At 34.3% G+C, this 20808-nt stretch overlaps 1 protein-coding gene across 1 annotated transcript in view; it reads left to right on the plus strand.

Moving 5' to 3' along the window:
• Window positions 1-20808, plus strand: part of ABCA6 (ATP binding cassette subfamily A member 6) — a 64671-nt gene that overhangs the window by 10990 nt on the left and 32873 nt on the right. The window contains exons 8-18 of the mRNA XM_008011978.3: window positions 733-918; window positions 4509-4656; window positions 6113-6281; window positions 11237-11295; window positions 13741-13851; window positions 14300-14475; window positions 14687-14806; window positions 15060-15198; window positions 16152-16242; window positions 17484-17623; window positions 20578-20694. Of these exons, the coding sequence (XP_008010169.3) occupies window positions 733-918; window positions 4509-4656; window positions 6113-6281; window positions 11237-11295; window positions 13741-13851; window positions 14300-14475; window positions 14687-14806; window positions 15060-15198; window positions 16152-16242; window positions 17484-17623; window positions 20578-20694 (1456 nt within the window). The remainder of the gene's footprint in view (window positions 1-732; window positions 919-4508; window positions 4657-6112; window positions 6282-11236; window positions 11296-13740; window positions 13852-14299; window positions 14476-14686; window positions 14807-15059; window positions 15199-16151; window positions 16243-17483; window positions 17624-20577; window positions 20695-20808) is intronic.

Genomic DNA, 20808 nt, shown 5'->3' on the forward strand with positions numbered 1-20808 from the left:
CTAGTAGGTTATTGCAATCACTACTTTCATGTCCATTGTGTGTGCATGTGTGTGTCCTTGTGTGTACTTGAGATAGTTTCTATGGAGTGAAAAAATTATGTAATCCAAATAAAATTTGACCTGCCTTTTGCATGAAGGTCTGAACTAATGAAATGATGTATCAAAAAGAAAAAATGATGCTGACTATAAAATATCAAAGGCTTTTCTGTATGTATTGAGGTTGTTTTTTAGGGGTGGACCCCATTTTTTTTTCCCTTAAGGGTGCTCATCACATGATAGCTGATCACAGTATCTCTTCTCCCTCTAATATTCTGTCTCATATGCACCTCTCATTTCGCTCCCGTCTCCCTTCTCTGAACAAGGTCCTCTAATTTCCACCCACCAGGATGTTTTCTGCAGAAAGTACGTAGATGCTCCTTCTTACATTAATTTAGCTTCATTACATTAATTTAGACCCAAGTCTGCATTTCTACCCTATCCTCAGCTCTTATTCCAGCTTTCCCCCCACCCTTTCCTCAGCAACAAAAGCCCTGCATTTGAGTAGGACAAATAAGGATCCTCTTTCAAAAGAAGTTGAGGAAAGAACAGACTCATTATACCTTAATATTTTCACCACTTTCTCACTGATAAATATTTCTCATGACATAAAAATCCTTATTTGATTGGGCTGCCAATGATTCTCAGTGAGTTAAATATATTTTATAGCAGTTGAACGTCTTCTCTCTCCTGCAGGTTGCTTTGGTGTTCCTGATGAGTGTGTTGTTAAAGAAAGCTGTCCTCACCAATTTGGTTGTGTTTCTCCTTACCCTCTTTTGGGGATGTCTGGGGTTCACTGTATTTTATGAACAACTTCCTTCATCTCTGGAGTGGATTTTGAGTATTTGTAGCCCTTTTGCCTTTACTGCTGGAATGACTCAGGTAAGAGCCTAGTTAATTGGTTTATTACTGAAATGTCAAAAGAAGTAGATAACTTCATACCCTGTAGGATCAGCACTACTCAAACTAAGAACTTTTATTCTAAGCAATTTTTCTAAAATTAAACTTTAAAATGTTATTATTACATTGTAGAAAAAAAGTCACCTCACAAAGAAACTTAAATTTTAAAAATCCTCTAGATTTCACCTCTCAGATATATTTTCATTTTGAAGTATTTTCTTCTAGGTTGTATTCCTATATACAAATATTTACTTTTATTACTATTCATTTAACATAATGAAAATATCTGCTAGTTTATTAAAATTTTTATATGAACCTACTTTTATTGTATAAACTATGAATATGAAAAACTTTCCAAACACAAGTGTAGTTTAACAGATAATTAAAAAGTAAATCGAAGTATCCATGAACTAGATCAAGGAATAGAATGTCGCCACCAATCACAAACCCCTCAGAACACTCCTTCGTAAAGGTAAAAATTTTATGATATTCACTTCTTTGCTTTTCATTACCACCTAAGTATGTGTTCCTAAATAAAATTTTTGATTTTGCACATTTTAAACTTCATACGAGTGATGTTGCACAAAGTGTATTTTTGAAAATCTCTCTTTTTTCATTCAACATAATGTTTTTAGGTAGCAGCATAGTTTTTGTGTAGCTATAGTGTAGTGTTATGTAGCATCCTATTGTGTTAATATACTATCAATTTTCTTATCGATAGATTATGATAATTTTTAGTTTTTGAGCATTTTAAATAAAGCTGCTACAAACATTCTAGAACACATTTCCTACTGAATATGGACATTCCATTCTGTTCATTATGTTAATATAACAAACAGAATAGTGGGGCTGAGAGTATACAAATATTAATCTTAGTAGCTACCACCAAATATTTTTCCAAAGTGGTTGCATCAATTTAGTTTTACATCAACAGTGTTTCAGAATTCCAGTTTTTCTAACACTTCACTGGGATTTAGTATTGTCAATCTTTCACATTTTAGTCATTCTGATGGTTATGCAATGATATATCATTGTTGTGTTAATTTGCATTTTCCCGATTATTGATGATGTTGAATGCTTTTGTATATGCTTAGTGGATTATGAATTTTCTTTTTTATAAATTACCTATCCAGGTCTTTGACCCATTTTTCCTCTGAGTTTTCTATCTTCTCCTGATTGCTTTTTAAGGATTCCTTATACATGTTGAACATCCGACATTTTTCCGTTATTTGTTGCTAGCATTTTTCCTCTCTTAATGGTACCTGTGATGAACAGAGATACATAATTTTGATAAAGTCCAATTTTTCAAGTTTCTCTTTTATGTAGAATGCTTTCTAAAAATCAATTTAGGGAATCATTGCCTACACCAAGTTTACAAATGTATTTTCTGGCTGTTTTTTTAGAATATTGACTGGTTCAGCTTTTACGTTAAGATATAAAATCCATTTCAATATAACTTTTGTGTGTGTATAGGTAGAGACAATATTAATTTTGCTGTACAAATATCCAATTTCTCCAGCTCAGTTTATCAACTAAACTATCCTTTCCCTGAATGAATTGCAATCTTTCTTTTATTATAACTCAGCCAATCATGTATTGGCCAAAATGCCTATCCTTGCACTGTGGCCACATTGTCTTAATTGTTTTACTTTATCGTGTGTCTTGTTATCTGGCAGTAACAGTTTTACCTCTTTAATCTCTTTTTCAAGAGAGCCTTCTCTATTCTAATTTCTTTGCAATGATGTAAATTCTAGAATTAGCTTATCAAGTTACATAATCACACACTTAGATGCCCGTGCAAAACTATTAAGAGTGTGATGCAGTTGAATTTTTTGATCAGTTTGAAGAAAATTGTCATCTTTTTTTCAGCCATGAACATAATCTATCTTTGCATTCATTTAAGTGATCTTCAATTTTCTTTAATAATTATCTTATTTTTATTTTTATTTTGAGACAGGATCTTGCCCTGTCACCCAGGCTGGAGTGTACAAACACAGCTCACTGCAGCCTCAACCTCCTGGGCTTAAGTGATCTTCCCGTCTCAGCCTCGCAAGTAACTAGGACTATAGCCATACACCAGCACACCTGGCTCATTTTTTATTTTTGTAGAGAGTTGGTCTCACCGTGTCGCTCAGGCTAATTTCAACCTCCTGGGTTCAAAAAAGCTATCCTCCCAACTCAGCCTACCAAAGTGCTGGGATTACAGGTGTGATCCATGCACCTGGCCTGTTTTGGTTTTCACTGTAGAGGTCTTACACATTTTTATTTGATTCGTTCCGATGCTTTTGATAGTTTTCATGCTATTATAAATAGCATCTATGTTTAAATTCTTATTTTTAAACATTTGTTGTTAATGTAGAGAGATGCAACTGATTTCTGTACGTTCGTGTTATATCCAGCATTCTTGTTATATTCTCTTATTAAATCCAATATTTTTCTGAGTTTTATACTGGAATTATATATAATCATGTTGTCTTCAAATAATGATGGCTTATATTTTTCCCATCGCAATCCTTATGCTTTTTATTTCTTTTTCCTACTTTCCTGCACAGGTCTGGACCTCTAGTACAATAATGAATAGAAATGCAGGCAAAATAAAAGCTTTCAACGTTGTGCCATTAAATATGATGCTTATTGTTGGTCTCGGTGCATGTAATTTATCAGCTTAAGGAAGATTCATCTTCTTAGTTTGTGAAGATATATTCTTTATTATGAATAGATATCATATTTTACCAAATGGTTTTTCTGTGTCTATTATATTGATCACATTATTTTCCTATTTAATCTGTTTTATGTTGAATTACATTGATTGATTTTCAAATGTTGACCCAATTTTGGATTCCTAGAATAAATTCAACTTTATCATGAAAATGTTAACTTTTTAACATAGACTGAGAAGCTGTATAGTGTGCAGGGTAAGGAACTGGACTTAGGAGTAAGACTTTCTGTGTTCTAATTTCACTTTGCCACTTTTGGCTACTCAACTTTGCTGTGCCTTAGTTTTATCATATGTAAAATGCAGGTTAAAATCTTACTATTTTTATAAGCTTTATTGCTTATCTGATAGAGTTTTAAGGAAGATTAAATGGGATAATATATAAAACACTTAGAACAGTGCCTAGAACATAGTTGCTGTTATTATATGGCAAAATTCTAAATATAAACTTTTATTTGAAATAATAACTAGAAAAGGAGGTAAGTTCTCTTTTTATCTAATTAGAGGCTTCCAAGAATTTATTACATTCTTTCCAACATTTGTATTTCCTTTGTTGCCCAGAATAGATATTTGTAATATTGCAATGATTTTATGAAAACAAACAAATGAATTATAATTTAAATTCTTATACTTGGAACATTGTTTTTATTAAATACATGTTTATTTCTAATTATTTTTCACTGTAAAATAGAAATATTTTGACCAATACCTTTATTTACTTATTTATATATTTCACTAGTAACTACTAAGTGCCTCTTGAAAAAGCTAATTAATAAATTAATACTTTTTGCTGCTATGCCAAGCTATTTATTTATTTATTTATTTTAAACATTTATTTTTATTTTTTGAATTTTAGATTATCAAACTGGATTATAACTTGAATGGTGTAATTTTTCCTGACCCTTCAGGAGACTCATATACAATGATAGCAACTTTTTCCATATTGCTTTTGGATGGTTTCATCTACTTGCTATTGGCATTATACTTTGACAAAATTTTACCCTGTAAGTAATAGTGAGTTTTTCTCTGACCTCTATAGTTATTAATTACATTGAATGTATTTTTTTAAGATTATATAGACTTTTAAAATGAATATTAAATATTTCCCATTTCAAACTAATAAGTTCATTATTTCTACTTCATAGTTTTTAATGGTCTAATGAAATTTTTATGTAAAAACAATTATATGACAACAATAATTATAATACATCTTATAATTATGTGGTAATTAAATAATGTTAGGTATTCATGGATCCCTGAAAGTGTTTTGAAAGGGTCATATTAGGACTTGTGTCAGAACAAGATAAAATAAATTAGTTCTTATGGTGGTTTGGCTGGTGGGAGGCCATTATACTGTGGAAGTACTTTCTCGTGAATATTTGTTCAGCATCATTCTCAAAATGTTTTATATATTGTTCATATTTGCAGAAGTATATTGATTGCCCTGTTAGATTATCTTGCAAACAACCAAAAATTTCACGTAAGCCCAGAATTTTTTCACACATTCTAGAATCAGAAAGTTTTTTTTCTGGCACAATCTTCTTGTTTATCCTCTTATTTTATACCTTCCTTCCACTATTTAAGGTTGTCTTATAGGTTTTCTCTGTATTTACTTGTACATATTCCTGTCTTTCTGTGACTTCTGGTTGATATGTGAAGGCCCTTAATAATAAATTCAACCTCATTTTTTAAACTTGAAAAATATATTTAAATTATCACTGTAAATGTATTCTAAACAAATAAAGTTTCTCCATGTATTCATGCCTAAGCAGGAATACATAGATTTCAATATTATGTTCAATTATGTTGCTGTAGTCAAATTATTTAAGTTCACAAACATGTCTACAATTATTTTTATGTACTATGCTAAGGCTTTGTGTTTTCCCAAATATTTGGTTTCATTCATTCACCTAAATACCTTTTAGACCACATTAAAATTTTTTTTAATAACTATGTTTATTGGGTGATACAAATCTGTTTCTCATGATCCTATTATCAAGGATAATGCAACCCATTGTTAAGACTGGAAAAAAAGGAGATATAATGGGTTTCCTTGTTGGGAGTCCTTTTCTACAGATGTAGACAACAGAGGCTCTAAGATATGTACTAATGTCTTGATCAGGGAAAAGTTGGAGTCCAACTCAGCTAGTCATACACCTAATATTTTATTTGAACCTCACTTTCCTATTGACTTTCTTTTTTTTTTTAGATCACATTTTATTTATACTTTGTTGAAAGGTGTATTATATTGTTTAACTTTTACAGTATGTTATTTCCTTTGAATTCTCATTGTTTACTTCATTATCAAGTTTTCTTCTTAATAATAAATAGGGTTTTAGAAGAAAAAAGTGTCTCTATGATGCTTAAAACTTCAAGACATTCTGCATTGTTGTGAGCAAGGCTTCTTTGCTCATTGTTTTACTATTGCTGATCCTATTTTGTTGCCTCTTGGTTACTTAGATGGAGATGAGCGCCATTATTCTCCATTATTTTTCTTGAATTCATCATCTTGTTTCCAACACCAAGGGACTGATAATAAGGCTATTGAGAAAGAAATTGATGCTGAGCATCCCTCTGATGATTATTTTGAACCAGTAGCTCCTGAATTCCAAGGAAAAGAAGCCATCAGGTAATCACACTTATAATTAATACTAATACATGAGCACAAGGCTAAAGAATTATTAACCAAGAGCATCAGGGTGAGCTTGAGGCAAAATATTGAAGGAGAAGATATTTGTTTTTGTCAGTGTTACTTTGAATTGCTCCATTTCCATCACCATCAATTTCTTCTGTTACTTGAAAGGAAAATTCTCCTTGATTATCAGCTCCATATCATATTATCCACCCACACTTTATCTTGTCCCCCTTTCTGCCTCTTTCTCTCGTGCCTACCTCTCTTTTATACTTGCTCTTTTCATTCTGTGAACCCCTCTCTCTGTGATTTCATCTGGCTTTATACGGTAAGTTGGAAGAAGTAAGAAATTCTGAATCAGAAATTCTTAGATCCTAATACTCTCGTCTCTCATTTGATGTGTAATCTCGGAAAAATGAGTAAATTTTATGATTCTCAGTATCTTCTATGAAACGAGATTAATATTGACTTTGTAGGGTTGTTATGAGATTTAGCATATAACAGAATTGTATGAGGAACAGTTAGAATATTTGTTTTTAGCCAGGGATTCTAACTCAGCAGTTTTGGGATTGAACCCCAGTATCATGGATTTCAAAATAGCTTTGTAGATTTTTCTACAAAGTTTGGTACAAAGTTAATGAATCAGAGCTTTAAAAAGCAATCGTTTATTTATTAACAGATGTTTACTTAGTGCTGACTATGTACCTGACTTGCACATAATTCGCACAAAAAGCTTATGAGGCAGGTATCTTTATTTTCCCCATTTTGAAAATACAGAAAGTGAAGTAATGACAGCTTAAGCCTTTTACCCAATATCACACAACTCACAAGTGGAGAACTGGAATTGTAATCCAGATAGTCTGGCTCTACAGTCTATGCTCTTAACATACTATTGAGATGTCAGGAGGCAAAAGAAAATGAATAGAGAACTATAGCTAGGAAGTGAAATCTTTCCAAGACAAAGAGGCCTAACCCATGTACCTAGGCTTCCTCCATCTAGTTCTTAACCAGTTTTCCATTTAAGTTTTCTGAGTGGGGCAACAGCCCTTCCTCTGCTCTAGCTAGGAGTATACCAGCTCTATAGAAAATATCCATCCAAACAAGAAAGGCCAAGTGAGGAATAATTCCGTAAAACTCAATTCTAGTGTCATCAATCCTTCTTTACCAGTTGAGGGCACAAAATCATATTGTATTATATTATTATTCAAATTATAGTAATTCTCAGATCCAATCTTCTAACAAAATCTTTTACTTACAAAGACCTCAAAATTTTCTTTGTTCTTCTACTGCTGCCTAGTGGCCTAGGAGAGAAAGTAAAATGTCCTCCACCCCCACCTTCCCCTGACTTCTCCCCTCTTCTCCCACACCCCCACTGTGCCTCCAAACCTAGCCAATGTATACAATGTTGACAAGGCATACCTGTCACTTGGTCTGGATTCTTAGCTCAGGTGGAGACCCAAGGCAAACCAGGAAAAGAAAGTCATTTGATTCACTAAAGCTTTTGGCTCCATTGTGGGGCACCTCACCCCAGATCCACACCAAAGCAAGAAAGTAGGCTTAGGCGGTCAATGTTGTAGCTCTTTCATGACAAGGTGGTACACACTCACTGACTGTTAAAGCAGGTCTGGAGCTGCAAGGCAGTCTAAAACTGCCTTTCAACCATCCAACAGTAGATGCAGTTTCCAGTCCACAAGTTTTATCTCTTCTTTCTTCACAGTGATCATTTCTTAGTAGCATCATTACTCTTCCCCACCTCTAGACAATGTCAAATCTTTTCCAATCAGTTCCAACGTGTGAATTCTATTTTGTATGAATATAAAAGGCACTAAGGCATTGATTTTTTTTTCTTCCTATGTGGTCTGCTTTATATAAAAATGAACTCTTCTCCTTTATATACAAACGCTGTATCTACAAAGGAACTCTTCCCCTAAGATACGTAGCGCTTACAGGATATGTAACCTTTAAGCTCTATGTTTCAGGGATATGGATGAAAGCTTATAGAATTCTAACCAGAATCATGATTCTGGATTTGTAAAAATATGCAGTTTTTATTCACAACTGGTTCTTCCTCATTCATAACCCCCAAGTCACATTTTCTCTGGGGGCAACTGTGTGCACATATGTGCATTCCTATAACTGAATATAGACCATTCAGGCAATATTCCCAGAACACAGGTAGGATGTCTGCCTGCCCCAAATGTAAATGTCTGATTTCATATCTAAAATCCGGAAACACCAGCTCCTCCTAAATGGAATTTTCTTTATTAAAACAAAACATTAAAGTTTCACTTCAACAGGGATTCTATTTTACAAAGAAATGCTGAAATAAAATACCTGGTGAGACTCATCACCTTTTAACTTTGCTTAATTCATTCATTCAACAAACATATTGCTGCTGAGTTCTTTACTAATCTTTAGAGCTGCAAAGATGAACAATAAACTGTCTTTCAAGGAGCACATAGCCTAGGGAAAAAGATAAATAGGTACATGAAATTCAATGTGATAAATGTAGGGATAGAGATATTAACTACTGTTATTTAGTCAATAGAAGTGTTAACTACCCTAGTTCAGGGAAATCGAAGAAGAGAACATCTATTTTTCTTTTAAATACTTAAAAATTACTGAATAAACTTAGGCTTTTAAAACTGTCATATTCACCATCCGGGTTGAACAGATATAAACATTATTGTCATATTAAACAGATATAAACGTTATTGTCATATTTCCTTTGTATTTTTGATGGATATATTATATGTTTATTTAAAGTCCCTTTTGATCTCTTTAAAATATTTTCTCCCTCCTTCATCAGGATTGACCTTTATAATGGATTTGGTGTTCCCACTTTCCATTCATATATTTACTTATTGTACCATACACTTATAGCTCTAAACAATATGTGATATAGATATATGTGATATAACTCTATGTGTTTTTATCTCCTATAATATATAAATAGTATCAGACTGTACTTAAGTTTCTATATATTGCTTCTACACTCAGCATTTTGCTTTTTGGGATCTATTCATAGTGATAACTATGGGATAATGCATTGGTTTTAATTTTTATATAAAAATATTCTAAGATATGAGTCTACCATTTTTATTTATCTTTTCTTACATTAAAGAATATTCTGGTTGTTTCTAATTTTTTGCTCTGACAAATGATATTGCAATGAACATTCTTTTAAGAATAAGACGGATAAAAAGGATAAAAAGGTTCATTTGTGCATATGTACACATATGTGTGTGAGTGCATGTGTATATGTATATGTGTATGACACACCCAGCAGAAAAGACAAAAAGCTTTAAACTTTGTGCAGGATATAAATGGTGGTTTGGTGATCCTGACACATAAAACATAGGACCAAGGATGCCGAAAGATGTCACTGGACAGACCATGAGTGGCTGCTTCATGTGGTACAAAGTAGCCTTGACTTTCCCTTTGAGGCTGATGAGGAACATTGAGGAGTAAATAAAATGGATTTTAAAATATAAATTTTTAAAATGGACCCAAGACTTGAACTATTTTAGAGTTAAATTTTACAAAAATGATACCAGGTTGGATGGGTGATGAATCTGAGTGAGAATCAAGAAGAGAGTAGTTGAATGTCCATGCTGCCAAGTAAGATCCAGCGTGATGGGGGAATGGGTTTAGGTGACAATGCAATGAAGTCTGTTCTGGATATACAGTTTTAGAGCAGTTAATTCTCAAACCTGGCTTCACCTTAGACTTATTTGGAAGAACATGTAAAATATCCCAGTCCTCAGCTTTTACTGCCATGAAAAACTCATCACCCCAGATCAGTTAATGTGAATCTTTTTTCTGTGAACTCTGCAGAGAAGTAATTAATGTGAATATAATATGAATCTCTGAGGGTTGTTTGCAGGCATCAGTTCCCTTTGGAATTCTAATGTGTATTCACAATTGACAACCACTGATTAAGAGCAGTGTGTGTGTGTGTGTATGTGTGTGTGTGTGTATCTATGTGTGTGTGAGAGAGACAGAGAGAGACTATCTATCCAGCAAACTATTAGATGTGTGAGTCTAAAGATCAATGAAAAGGGTGGGGTCAATATTAGGTTGATGCTAAAACAAAAAATCCAATGAGAAAACTTCTGGAGAGAGTCTCGAATGAGAAGATCCAGCATATACATGGAGAACCCTGTGGAACATCAAGCTGATATGTCTGATGAAGGAAGAGGACTTTATTAGGAAACAGAAAAGGAACATTTAGAAAAATAAGAAGCAAAACAATTAAGTCACCACTAACAAAAAGAAAGTCATCAACAGTGACTCATAATCCAATATGTAAGAATGGAAAAGTATTTGTTGTATTTTATAATTAGGAGGTCACTAATGATTTCATTATGAAGTGGTTCACTGGAGTGGTGAGTTCAGAAATCAGAGTGCAATTGAAGAGGAATTAAAGGTCAGGAAGTGAAAATGGCAAGTTTATATTGGGAATTTTGTACAATACAGGGAGGAGAGAAATCAAATTGTGTCCAAAGTAGAGCTGAGTTCAAAGAGGAGCTATTAGGGAGGACTGTAAAAGATGCAGGTGGCAGAGTGTCTGACTAATAAACTAATAAGCAAGACGTGGAGAGGATGCAGGATGCCAGTTCAAGGCCCCAGGTAAATGAGCTGATCTTGAACAGGGGGAAGAACCAACTATTCTAAAACTCGCGGAAGAAAGTGAGGATAATTACACAGCATTCTACTTTTCTAGACAAAATACTAGTAGTTTAATTGTAACTTGAGAGAGACTCCTTTATTTTCTACCTCAGGAGAAATGATTAATCAAAAATAGGTCTTTTTCTTTCTGAATAGACTATGCCATCCCTTATTTCACATAAAGTGGTTGGCTGCAGCTGTCACTATGACTAGGGCTATTAATGGCTTGTGCTATTTTCACTTCTGTGTTGGCTAAGTAAGCACCCTTTTTGTTATTTCAGAATCAGAAATGTTAACAAGGAATATAAAGGAAAGTCTGGAAAAGTGGAAGCATTGAAAGGTAAAGAAAAACATTGAAACATTTCATTCTTTCACTTATTTCTTTATTATAAAAAAGGGAAACAATTCGATGTGAAAAAATTTGAAGCATATAGATAAGCAAAAGAAAAAAGAATGCAGATAACCCAATGCTATCACTTGGACATTAATCATGATTAAGAATACACTGTAAAATTCTTCCAGATATTGCATGGATCTATTAATTTATAAATATGGTATCATACAATGAAAGATGCAATTTATCTTTGCTTTTAAAGATTAATCTGCTATGAACAATATTTTATATATTGTCACTGTGAGGAAAGAACATCTAAACTGAAATCTGATAAAGGTTTTATACTAGCTGGTGAATTTACATAGTTTATATGTACTGGTGAGGTTAACTGAAGCAAGATGAATAAAACCATTGACTATGAATTAAATTTCACAAACCAATATCCTATTACAAATATAATTTATCATTTGAAATGAAAAAACACATTTTGATACAAAATATTCTAACATACAGTTTTCTATAACAGACATTTAAGCAAACATCAAAGTGAGTAGCTACATTTCATGGAGGACAATTTGCTTTATTAAAAATGATTTTTAGGAAGAATAAAAATGATTTTTATAAAAGAAGCCTTAAAAGCTGAAAAAGAAGAGCCATGAACCTTCCAGAAGTGGAGAGTTCTCCAACCATTGTGTTTATATTGCATGTATTTTGTAATAAATGCAGCGTCCTTTAATTCAGTCTTATTCATTACTTTTAGATTAGGTCTTGAGAATTTAATGTATTTGTATGAGCAATTTTATTCTCTCTCTAGGTTTCTCTCATCAAATACCATCTAGATCTGTGATTTCGTTCTTTAATTTTAGCTCAGGATATATTGAAATAATTTTAAATCAATTACTTAAAGTTTTGGAACACATTTTGAACTACCTTTGCACTGCATCAAGTCATGAACTTCTTTTTGTCTAAACAAAAAACTTCTTTAAGCATTTTGTTCATTTTAAAAATAGCAGCACCTTAAAAAATTAAAAGCATTGGACATCAATACATTAAAAATGTGAATATAAATTCAAACCAAGTGTAGCTGCTCTTTGGGAAACCAGGGAAGTGGTTGCCTTCCCTTAGCCTCCTCCTCCTTCCTCATGGAGTTAGTTTCTGGAGCACGTCTGCAGCACGTTTGGGACACACTTTTGAAATCTTTTATCTATGGCCTATTTTTCAGAAGCCAAATAGCATTCCATTATATGGATACCGGGATTAATTTATTAACACACCAATGTATGAGATCCAGTTTGTTTCCAATTTTTAGTGTAATAAAAAACACTAGAATGAACAGCCTTGTTCAGTCTTTGTAAATGTCATAAATTGTTTCTTGAATATAAATTTCTAGAAGCAGAATTATTCAAAGGAAGCATACTTTCAAGATTCTTGATTCATATTTCAAATTATTTCCCGCGAGAATTATAAAAAGTCATACTCCCAGAAGCAATACATAATGAATAGTAATGACAATGACAACAATAGCAATAAACACTTAGATTTCATTGAGGACTTGGTGTGTGCTGGAAACTATGCTAAGTGATTTACATGTACCATTTTACATTTCGGCCTGTGAAAGACATATTAATACATCTCTCACTTTGCAGATGAGAAAACTGAGGTTTCTATTTTATTTTTCCAGTTACTATGTGTCAGTCCCAACAGCCAGTGTCACTTCCCTCTTACCCTGGAAAACACTGTATACTTTCCATTTAAAAATTACAGGCCAGGCATGGTGGCTCATCCCTGTAAATCCCAAAGTGGGTGAATTGCTTGAACTCAGGAGTTTGAATCCAGCCTGGGCAACATGGCGAAACCCTGTCTCTACTAAAAATACAAAAATTAGCCAAGTGTGGTGGCGTGGGCCGATAGTCTCAGCTAGAGGGGGCTGACATGGGAGAATTGCCTAAGCATGGGAGATTGAGGCTGCAGCGAGCTGTGATTGCTCCACTTGCTCCACTGCACTCCAGTCTAGGTGGCAGAATGAGATCCTGTTGCAAAAAAAAAAAAAAAAAAAAAATTTACAAACATACAATTTGTTAATTTATTTGTTTAGTTGTCCCAAAATTATTCATTAAATAAACCATCTTTTTAATAAGTTTGAAAGGTCATTTTATTACTCTCTATTTTTGTATTTACTTTGGTCCACATTAGACTTCTATTCTGTTCCATTGGTCACTATATCCTGCACCAGTGACATATTATTTTAATTATTACAGTTTTGTCACATATTATTTTGGCAATTAGGAAAATATTGAACATTGTGTATTTTAAAGTATTGAAATGCTGAGAAATACACCACTAAACTAAATAGCCTTGTTCTATATTGGGACCAGACTGGTCTAATGCCTTTCGGTTTATACTGTTAATAATTTGTTAACAATTTGTTCTAATAATTTGTTCTAAAAATAGGCTTGCTCTTTGACATATATGAAGGTCAAATCACGGCAATTCTGGGTCACAGTGGAGCTGGCAAATCTTCACTGCTAAATATTCTTAATGGATTGTCTGTTCCAACAGAAGGTGAGCAAGAAGAAATTTCTCAAAGGCAAGATGTCTTATAATAAAATGAGGTCAAGCATATGCCTTTCATTTTAAATTTTAAATTTGATGGCTTAAGAGAAATAATGTTTATCTAAAGTTGTTTCCAAGAGCTACATAATTTTGAATATGCTTCATATTTCTGCAATATTTATAAAATTATTTTATTTATTCCATCGTGTGATATTTCAGGGTAAATGTGCAGTTCTATAAGCATATGTTTGTGTCAAGAATAATTAATAGTTGTTCACAAATTGTGTTCACAAATGTGCAGTTCTGTAAGCATACATTTATGTCAAGAATAATTAGTAGTTGTTCACAAATCATTTTAGACATTTGTGAATATATGCCAATATTTTCTTAAATGAAATCTATGAATATTAATAAAATGTATTATCTTGCCAATTTTATTTTTAACTTCCATTCTTAGGATCAGTTACCATCTATAATAAAAATCTCTCTGAAATGCAAGACTTGGAGGAAATCAGAAAGATAACTGGTGTCTGTCCTCAATTCAATGTTCAATTTGACATACTCACCGTGAAGGAAAACCTCAGCCTGTTTGCTAAAATAAAAGGGATTCATCCACAGGAAGTGGAACAAGAGGTAGGAGGGCATGCTTGGATTAACTGACCTGCCAACCACTTACCAAATTAAATCATGACCGCAGAATTCTCTTCAATGATTTATATGCCTTGTTATGAATAAAATTTAGGCAAAGAGGTCCCATAACAAATATCGACTGCTTTAATGAGTGGTTAAAATTGCATAATATGAACCATTTTGGATTTTAAAAGTTGTATATTTTCTCATATAGGTACAACGAATATTACTGGAATTGGACATGCAAAACATTCAAGATAACCTTGCCAAACATTTAAGTGAAGGACAGAAAAGAAAGCTGACTTTTGGGATTGCCATTTTAGGAGATCCTCAAGTAAGTTAGATTATGCATGGGGAAGGAAGCAGGTTGAATGTCTGCAAAATGTCAAGTTCTTTTACCACTAAAGGTGATAGAGCTTTCATTGTAATGTATCAAGAGAGAGCCTGCTATGTTTAACTATAAATAGAAATATGTTGGAGAAAAATGACTGGATGGTTATTATTTTATGGTATTTATTGTTTTTCATACTATCATCTGGATGTAGTTAATATGAGAGACATATTTTATGTATCTTCATTCTCTGTAGATTTTGCTCTTAGATGAACCAACTACTGGATTGGATCCTTTTTCCAGAGATCAAGTGTGGAGCCTCCTGAGAGAGCGTAGAGCAGATCATGTGATCCTTTTCAGTACCCAGTCCATGGATGAGGCTGACATCCTGGCTGGTAATTGTTGGTTTTATCTCAGTATTACCATGATGCAATTGGGGAATTTAGAAGCGAAGTCTATTCCCAGGGTAAGAGCCCTGCTCTCATGATGGCAATGTTCTTACATTCCATAGCAGTCAGGAGGATGACAGGAATCTAGTTCCACTGTGGAATTCCTTTCTGGTTGTACATTTGCTAGGTAGTGACAACTAATGAAAAATTCTGATTGCCCATTTTTTTTTTTTAGGTCAGCTATCAATTAATTTAAACATTCAAATCTTTTATATATACTTAGTTGAAAAATAGCCACTCATTCTTTAGCATCAGAGTATACAGTATACCATGTAATTTATGTTTTTTTTTTTCCAGAAAGTATTGGAAGGTGCAGATAGACTGGTGTTCATGAGCTTGTTTTATCTTTAATTTAATTTATTTGTATAAATTTAATGAGTACAAATACAGTTTTGTTACATGGATATATTATGTAGTGGTGAAGTCTGGGCTTTTGGTGTATTCATCACCAAATAATATACATTGTACCCATTAAATAATTTCTCATTCCCCATCCCCCTCTGACTCTTCCACACTTCCGAGTCGTCAGTGTCTATTATTCCATACTGTATGTCCATGTATACCCATTATTTAGCTCCCACTTATAAATGAGAACAGGCAGTATTTGACTTTCTGTTTCTCTGTTGTTTCACTTATGATAATAGACTCCAGTTCCATCCATGTTGCTGCAAAAGACATGGTTTCATTCTTTTTTATGGCTGAATAATATCATGAGTTCATTTTAAATGCATCAATTTTAATGTATATTTCAAATGTTAAAATGCACACTAGATCTAGTTATACCCTGTTGAATACTTCTCCTTTGCACTTCTGAGCCTTGGCTCCTTATCTTTCTTTACTAGAGAAGGAAGAAATGAATGACCCCCAATGTCTTTTCTCACTTGATTTCTTTCATTCAGATAGAAAAGTGATCATGTCCAATGGGAGACTGAAATGTGCAGGTTCTTCTATCTTTTTGAAAAGAAGGTGGGGTCTTGGATATCACCTAAGGTAAAGGCTTTGGGAATAGGTTGGATTTATGTGTTTTCAATACTGGTATATGAAAAAGTTGGACAATTATGAAACGGGACTGGCCTCATGCTTCATCTCTACCAAACTGGATTGATCAGTGTTTCCTGAATACTTTTCCTACTTTCCTTCCTCCTGTGTCTTTACAATGTTAATCGTTGGCAACATTTCAACATGATAAACCAAGCCTGACTTTTCACAGCAGGACTACTTCATGTGCCATTTTTCCAGGTAGCTGTTCTGTGTAGCCTAAACCTCTACCTTCTTCCTACTGTCATTTTCCTTAGCCGATCCGTATAATTCTGGAATGTGTTTTCATTCTTTCATTGGGCAAAAAGGTAAATAATTTCAGAAGCCAGTATCAACAAGGAGAAATCTAGGGGCAGAGAGTAATGATAACTGTGGCTAACAAAAAAGGGTATATATTAGTCTGTTCTCATGCTGCTAATGACATACCTGAGACTGGGTAATATATAAAGGAAAGAGGTTTAATTGACTCACAGTTCAGCGTGGCTGAGTAGGTCTCAGGAAACTTACAATCATGGCAGAAGGGAAAGCAAACACACCCTTCTTCACATGGTGACAGCAAGGAGAAATGCAGAGTGAAGGCAGGGAAAAGCCCCTTATAAAACCATCATATCTCATGAGAACTCACTATCATGAGAACAGCATGAGGGTCACCACCCCTATGATTCAATTACCTCCCACCGGGTCCCTCCTATGACATGTAGGAATTATGGGAACTACAATTCAAGATGACATTTGGGTGGGGACACAGCCAAACCATATCAGTGTATATCCAGGCTAAAATAATTGTTTAAAAAAACTCTATGGCCAAACAAAGCATGCATGTGGGCCAGATTTTCTCTACTAGCTAATGATATGGTCTGGTATAATAATTATTTTCCCTAAGAGGTCTCTTCTTCCTAACATTCTCACCTTCCTCCATTTATCTATAACTATACATATAAAACTCTATATCGTTTAATTTACATTATATATTTGTTTGTATATTTGTAATTGTTCTGAGCTTATACATTTTCTATATATAGATTATAAAATTTTCAAACTGATAGATTACTATCATGTTATAATTTACTCATCTTTTTGTTTCATAAAGCCAAGCAAAGTAGTGCTCTACAACTAGGTGTTCAATTAAAGCTCTTTTTTTGTGGTAGTGGTGGAGAAGATGCAAATGACTTGTCTTTTCTTTTAAATATTAGTTTACATAGGAATGAAATATGTAATCCAGAACAAATAACATCCTTCATTACTCATCATATCCCCGATGCTAAATTAAAAACAAAAAACAAAGAAAAGCTTGTATATACTTTGCCATTGGAAAGGACAAACATATTTCCAGGTAACTCAACTATGATTACAATAAATGAAATTTGGGAAAAAATGTTCACTTTATTATTATAGTAATTTTCTTTGTCTAATTAATTTAGACTTTTTCTTAGTTTTGGCCACCTGAGAAGCAGAACTCGAGAGGAAGGACTGAGTGCCATTGATTTATTGGGTAGTTGCTTCCTCGAAGCACCAGCAGATAAGGGGGACAGGTGAGAGGGAAGGGAAGGCAGCCAGGGAAGTCTGAATTCTGGAGCAGATTACTGTGGTAGGCAATTGAGGTGCAATGCCCATGGGAGGGAAATAAATGAAATAAGCGGGTTCAGCGTTTTGTCACCAGAGGGGTGAGTGAGCTGGGGTTCTTACCCACTGTTCCCCATCCATTGTTGATTAAGGGATGCCTACAAGAGCATTAACTTTCTCATCCATCTGGCTTACTCTGAACATGAGCTTAGAATACTTCCAAGTACAGAAAAAGGACCTCAGGCAGGTGCTTTTAATAAGTAGATTTACCATGGACAGGTGAATCCAGAAGAGATGTTCATGGGGCAGAAAGGTTTCTGCTACAAGTTTCTCTTTGCAAGGTAGCCCCCCATTATTCACAAGGAATAGATAGTTCCAAGATCTCCAGTTCATGCCTGAAACCATGGATAGAACCAAACCTAATTGCCATCAATCAGAAAACATTTCTGTTCATGTCTTCCACCTACACATTGAATGCCTTTTCCACCTTAACTAAGCACTTAACATGCATTGTGGCTGTAACTTTTGCAGTTTGAGGTGCAACTGCAAAAGTAGCATGAATTTCTTTTGCCTTCTTCACAATTTCACAGACAGAAGATTTATTCTTACATTAGATCTTAGCATCAGTGTAAGATTTTTTTTTTTTTCCTTGTTGAGAACTTTCACCTTTTCACTTACAGAAAGCATTTTATGGCTTTTCTTTGGCATATCCAAATTGCCAGCATCATTACTCTTGCACTTTGGGAACCTTATTAGGTAAAATAGGGGTGCCTTGTACTGCAATACCATGACAGTTGCTCTAATATCCCAGAGGGCTACTAAGTGACAGGCGGGTGTAGCATGGTACTGCTGGACAGGGGATGATGCATGTCCTGAGCTGAGCAAGATGGAGTGGGATGGTGAAGGATTTCATCACACTACTTACAAGGGCACACAACTGAAAACTTATGAATTATTTCTCGAATTTTCCATTTTATGTTTTTAGACAGCAGTTGACGGTGGATAATTGAAACTGTGAAAAATGAAACTGTGGATAAGGCAGGATTTCTCTATTTTAATTGTGCATGTGTTATTTTGCAGAGAAAAACAACTTACTTAGTCTACAAAAGTGTTCAACCCTCGGTTCCCTGCCAACTGGGTAGCAGCACCCATTCAGACTTTGTTTGAGAAGCAATCCTAAAGATTACTAGCTCTTTGTGTAATGTTTTCTACGTGTTAGGCACTGTTCTAATGGTTTCATATATATTAACTCCTTTAGTTCTCACAACTGTTTTTTCTATGAGATGGGTGCTATAACTTGCCCTATCTTACAAATGAGGAAATGTATTTCAGTGTCTTTTGATTTAAACAGCTTCCCTTTGGTTTAAACATTTAGTTTGTTAAAGGTATAACTCCCTATATACCTGCCTTAAATAAGCTCTTTTACATATTTCAGTTTCATTAGGCAAATACGCAGGAATTCCCAGATTTTAGCTTCACTCCCCAGTGTGGCAGCTCTCTATGTCCCTGAAGTAGCATAGAAGATGGCGTTCTTCTCAGATCAGTGGACTATGCCATGTTATTTTGTTCTTGGACTAAGGCCCTGTGAGGTGCAACTGATCTACTTTCATTTTTGGTCAGAGAAGAAGAATAAGGATTTATATGTTGGTACCACTACTGGAATATGTTACTTTGCCAGAGTTACTTTGTTGACGTCCCAGCCCATGGCAGCCTCTTTACACAGACCCAAGGCCTCTGCTAGTCGAATGGCATGCTTATATCCTTTTCAGGACATGGGACTCCCAGGTCCCTTGCTGCCGTGTGCAGGTCATAGGGAAACAGTGTATGCTACAGTCTCATCCACCTAGTTCCTGTCAATAATGTCATTGGCCCATCCTCCCACCCAAAGTAGAAAGTAGCATCTAAGAGTCTTCTAGAATCCTGCCATCTCATCCAAGTATCTCCATGAAAGAATTAGCCAATAAAATGTGTACTGGGAAAGTATTATATAAAAGGTACTGCTCCAGCAACTAGAAATACCACAGCCTACAACTAACTACATAGGGAAAAGTAGACACACAAAATATACAAATTTTTCAACAATTGTACACTAAAATAATAAACAAGACCAGTGAGTTAGAGTGATGACTGGTGTCTGGCTGAGGTTTATATAGAGTGGCCACTGAAGGCCACAAGAAGAAAATGGTCAAGAACACTCCAAGTCTAGGGGAAAGGAGGATGTCTGGAGGGCAATGAGTGAGGGAACAGAATGGCAAATGGAGGTGGGTAAGGTTGTATGGATAGATGGAGACAGGCTCTTTCGGAGCTTCAGAGGTTGTGTTATTGACTTTGATTTTTATTTTAAATGCATTGAGAAACCATTGAAAGACTTATACAGAAAGAAGACCCAGAATATAGGTAGAGATATACGTGGGTTTGTAGTGTGGAGGTGAGAAGATAATGGTCTTTCTGATTGTTCAGATTTCTGCAGAGAAATCTACAGGAAGCTCATAAACTGAGAATGGAAGATGAAGTGAGACAGTTTGAGGATGGAGGAAGAGGTCTTCCTTAGTTATTTCAGAGAAGGAGAGGATTCTCATGAAATTTTGCTTTTGACTACTGTGATACTCCAAAGACATAATTTTCTTAACAATATTATGTATCATCTTTTAAATAAGTATTAATTTACTTGGTTTAGTTCTCAATGTGGTTTTTCCAAGTATCTATTCATATTTTTTGCCTTAGATCTTTTCAGTAATCTGGATAAGTGTTCTGACCAGGGAGTGACAGGTTATGACATTTCCATGTCAACTCTAAATGAAATCTTTATGAAACTGGAAGGACAGTCAACTATCGAACAAGGTAAAGCCATTTGTGTAATTCACAGAAAACCAATTCCCAAATGATCATGTGTCAATTTAGTATTTATTATTTCTTGTGGGTGATTCACACTGAGAAATGTGATTTCATTCCAAA

This window comes from Chlorocebus sabaeus, chromosome 16 (genome assembly GCF_047675955.1).
Source record: "Chlorocebus sabaeus isolate Y175 chromosome 16, mChlSab1.0.hap1, whole genome shotgun sequence".
NCBI lineage: Eukaryota > Metazoa > Chordata > Mammalia > Primates > Cercopithecidae > Chlorocebus > Chlorocebus sabaeus.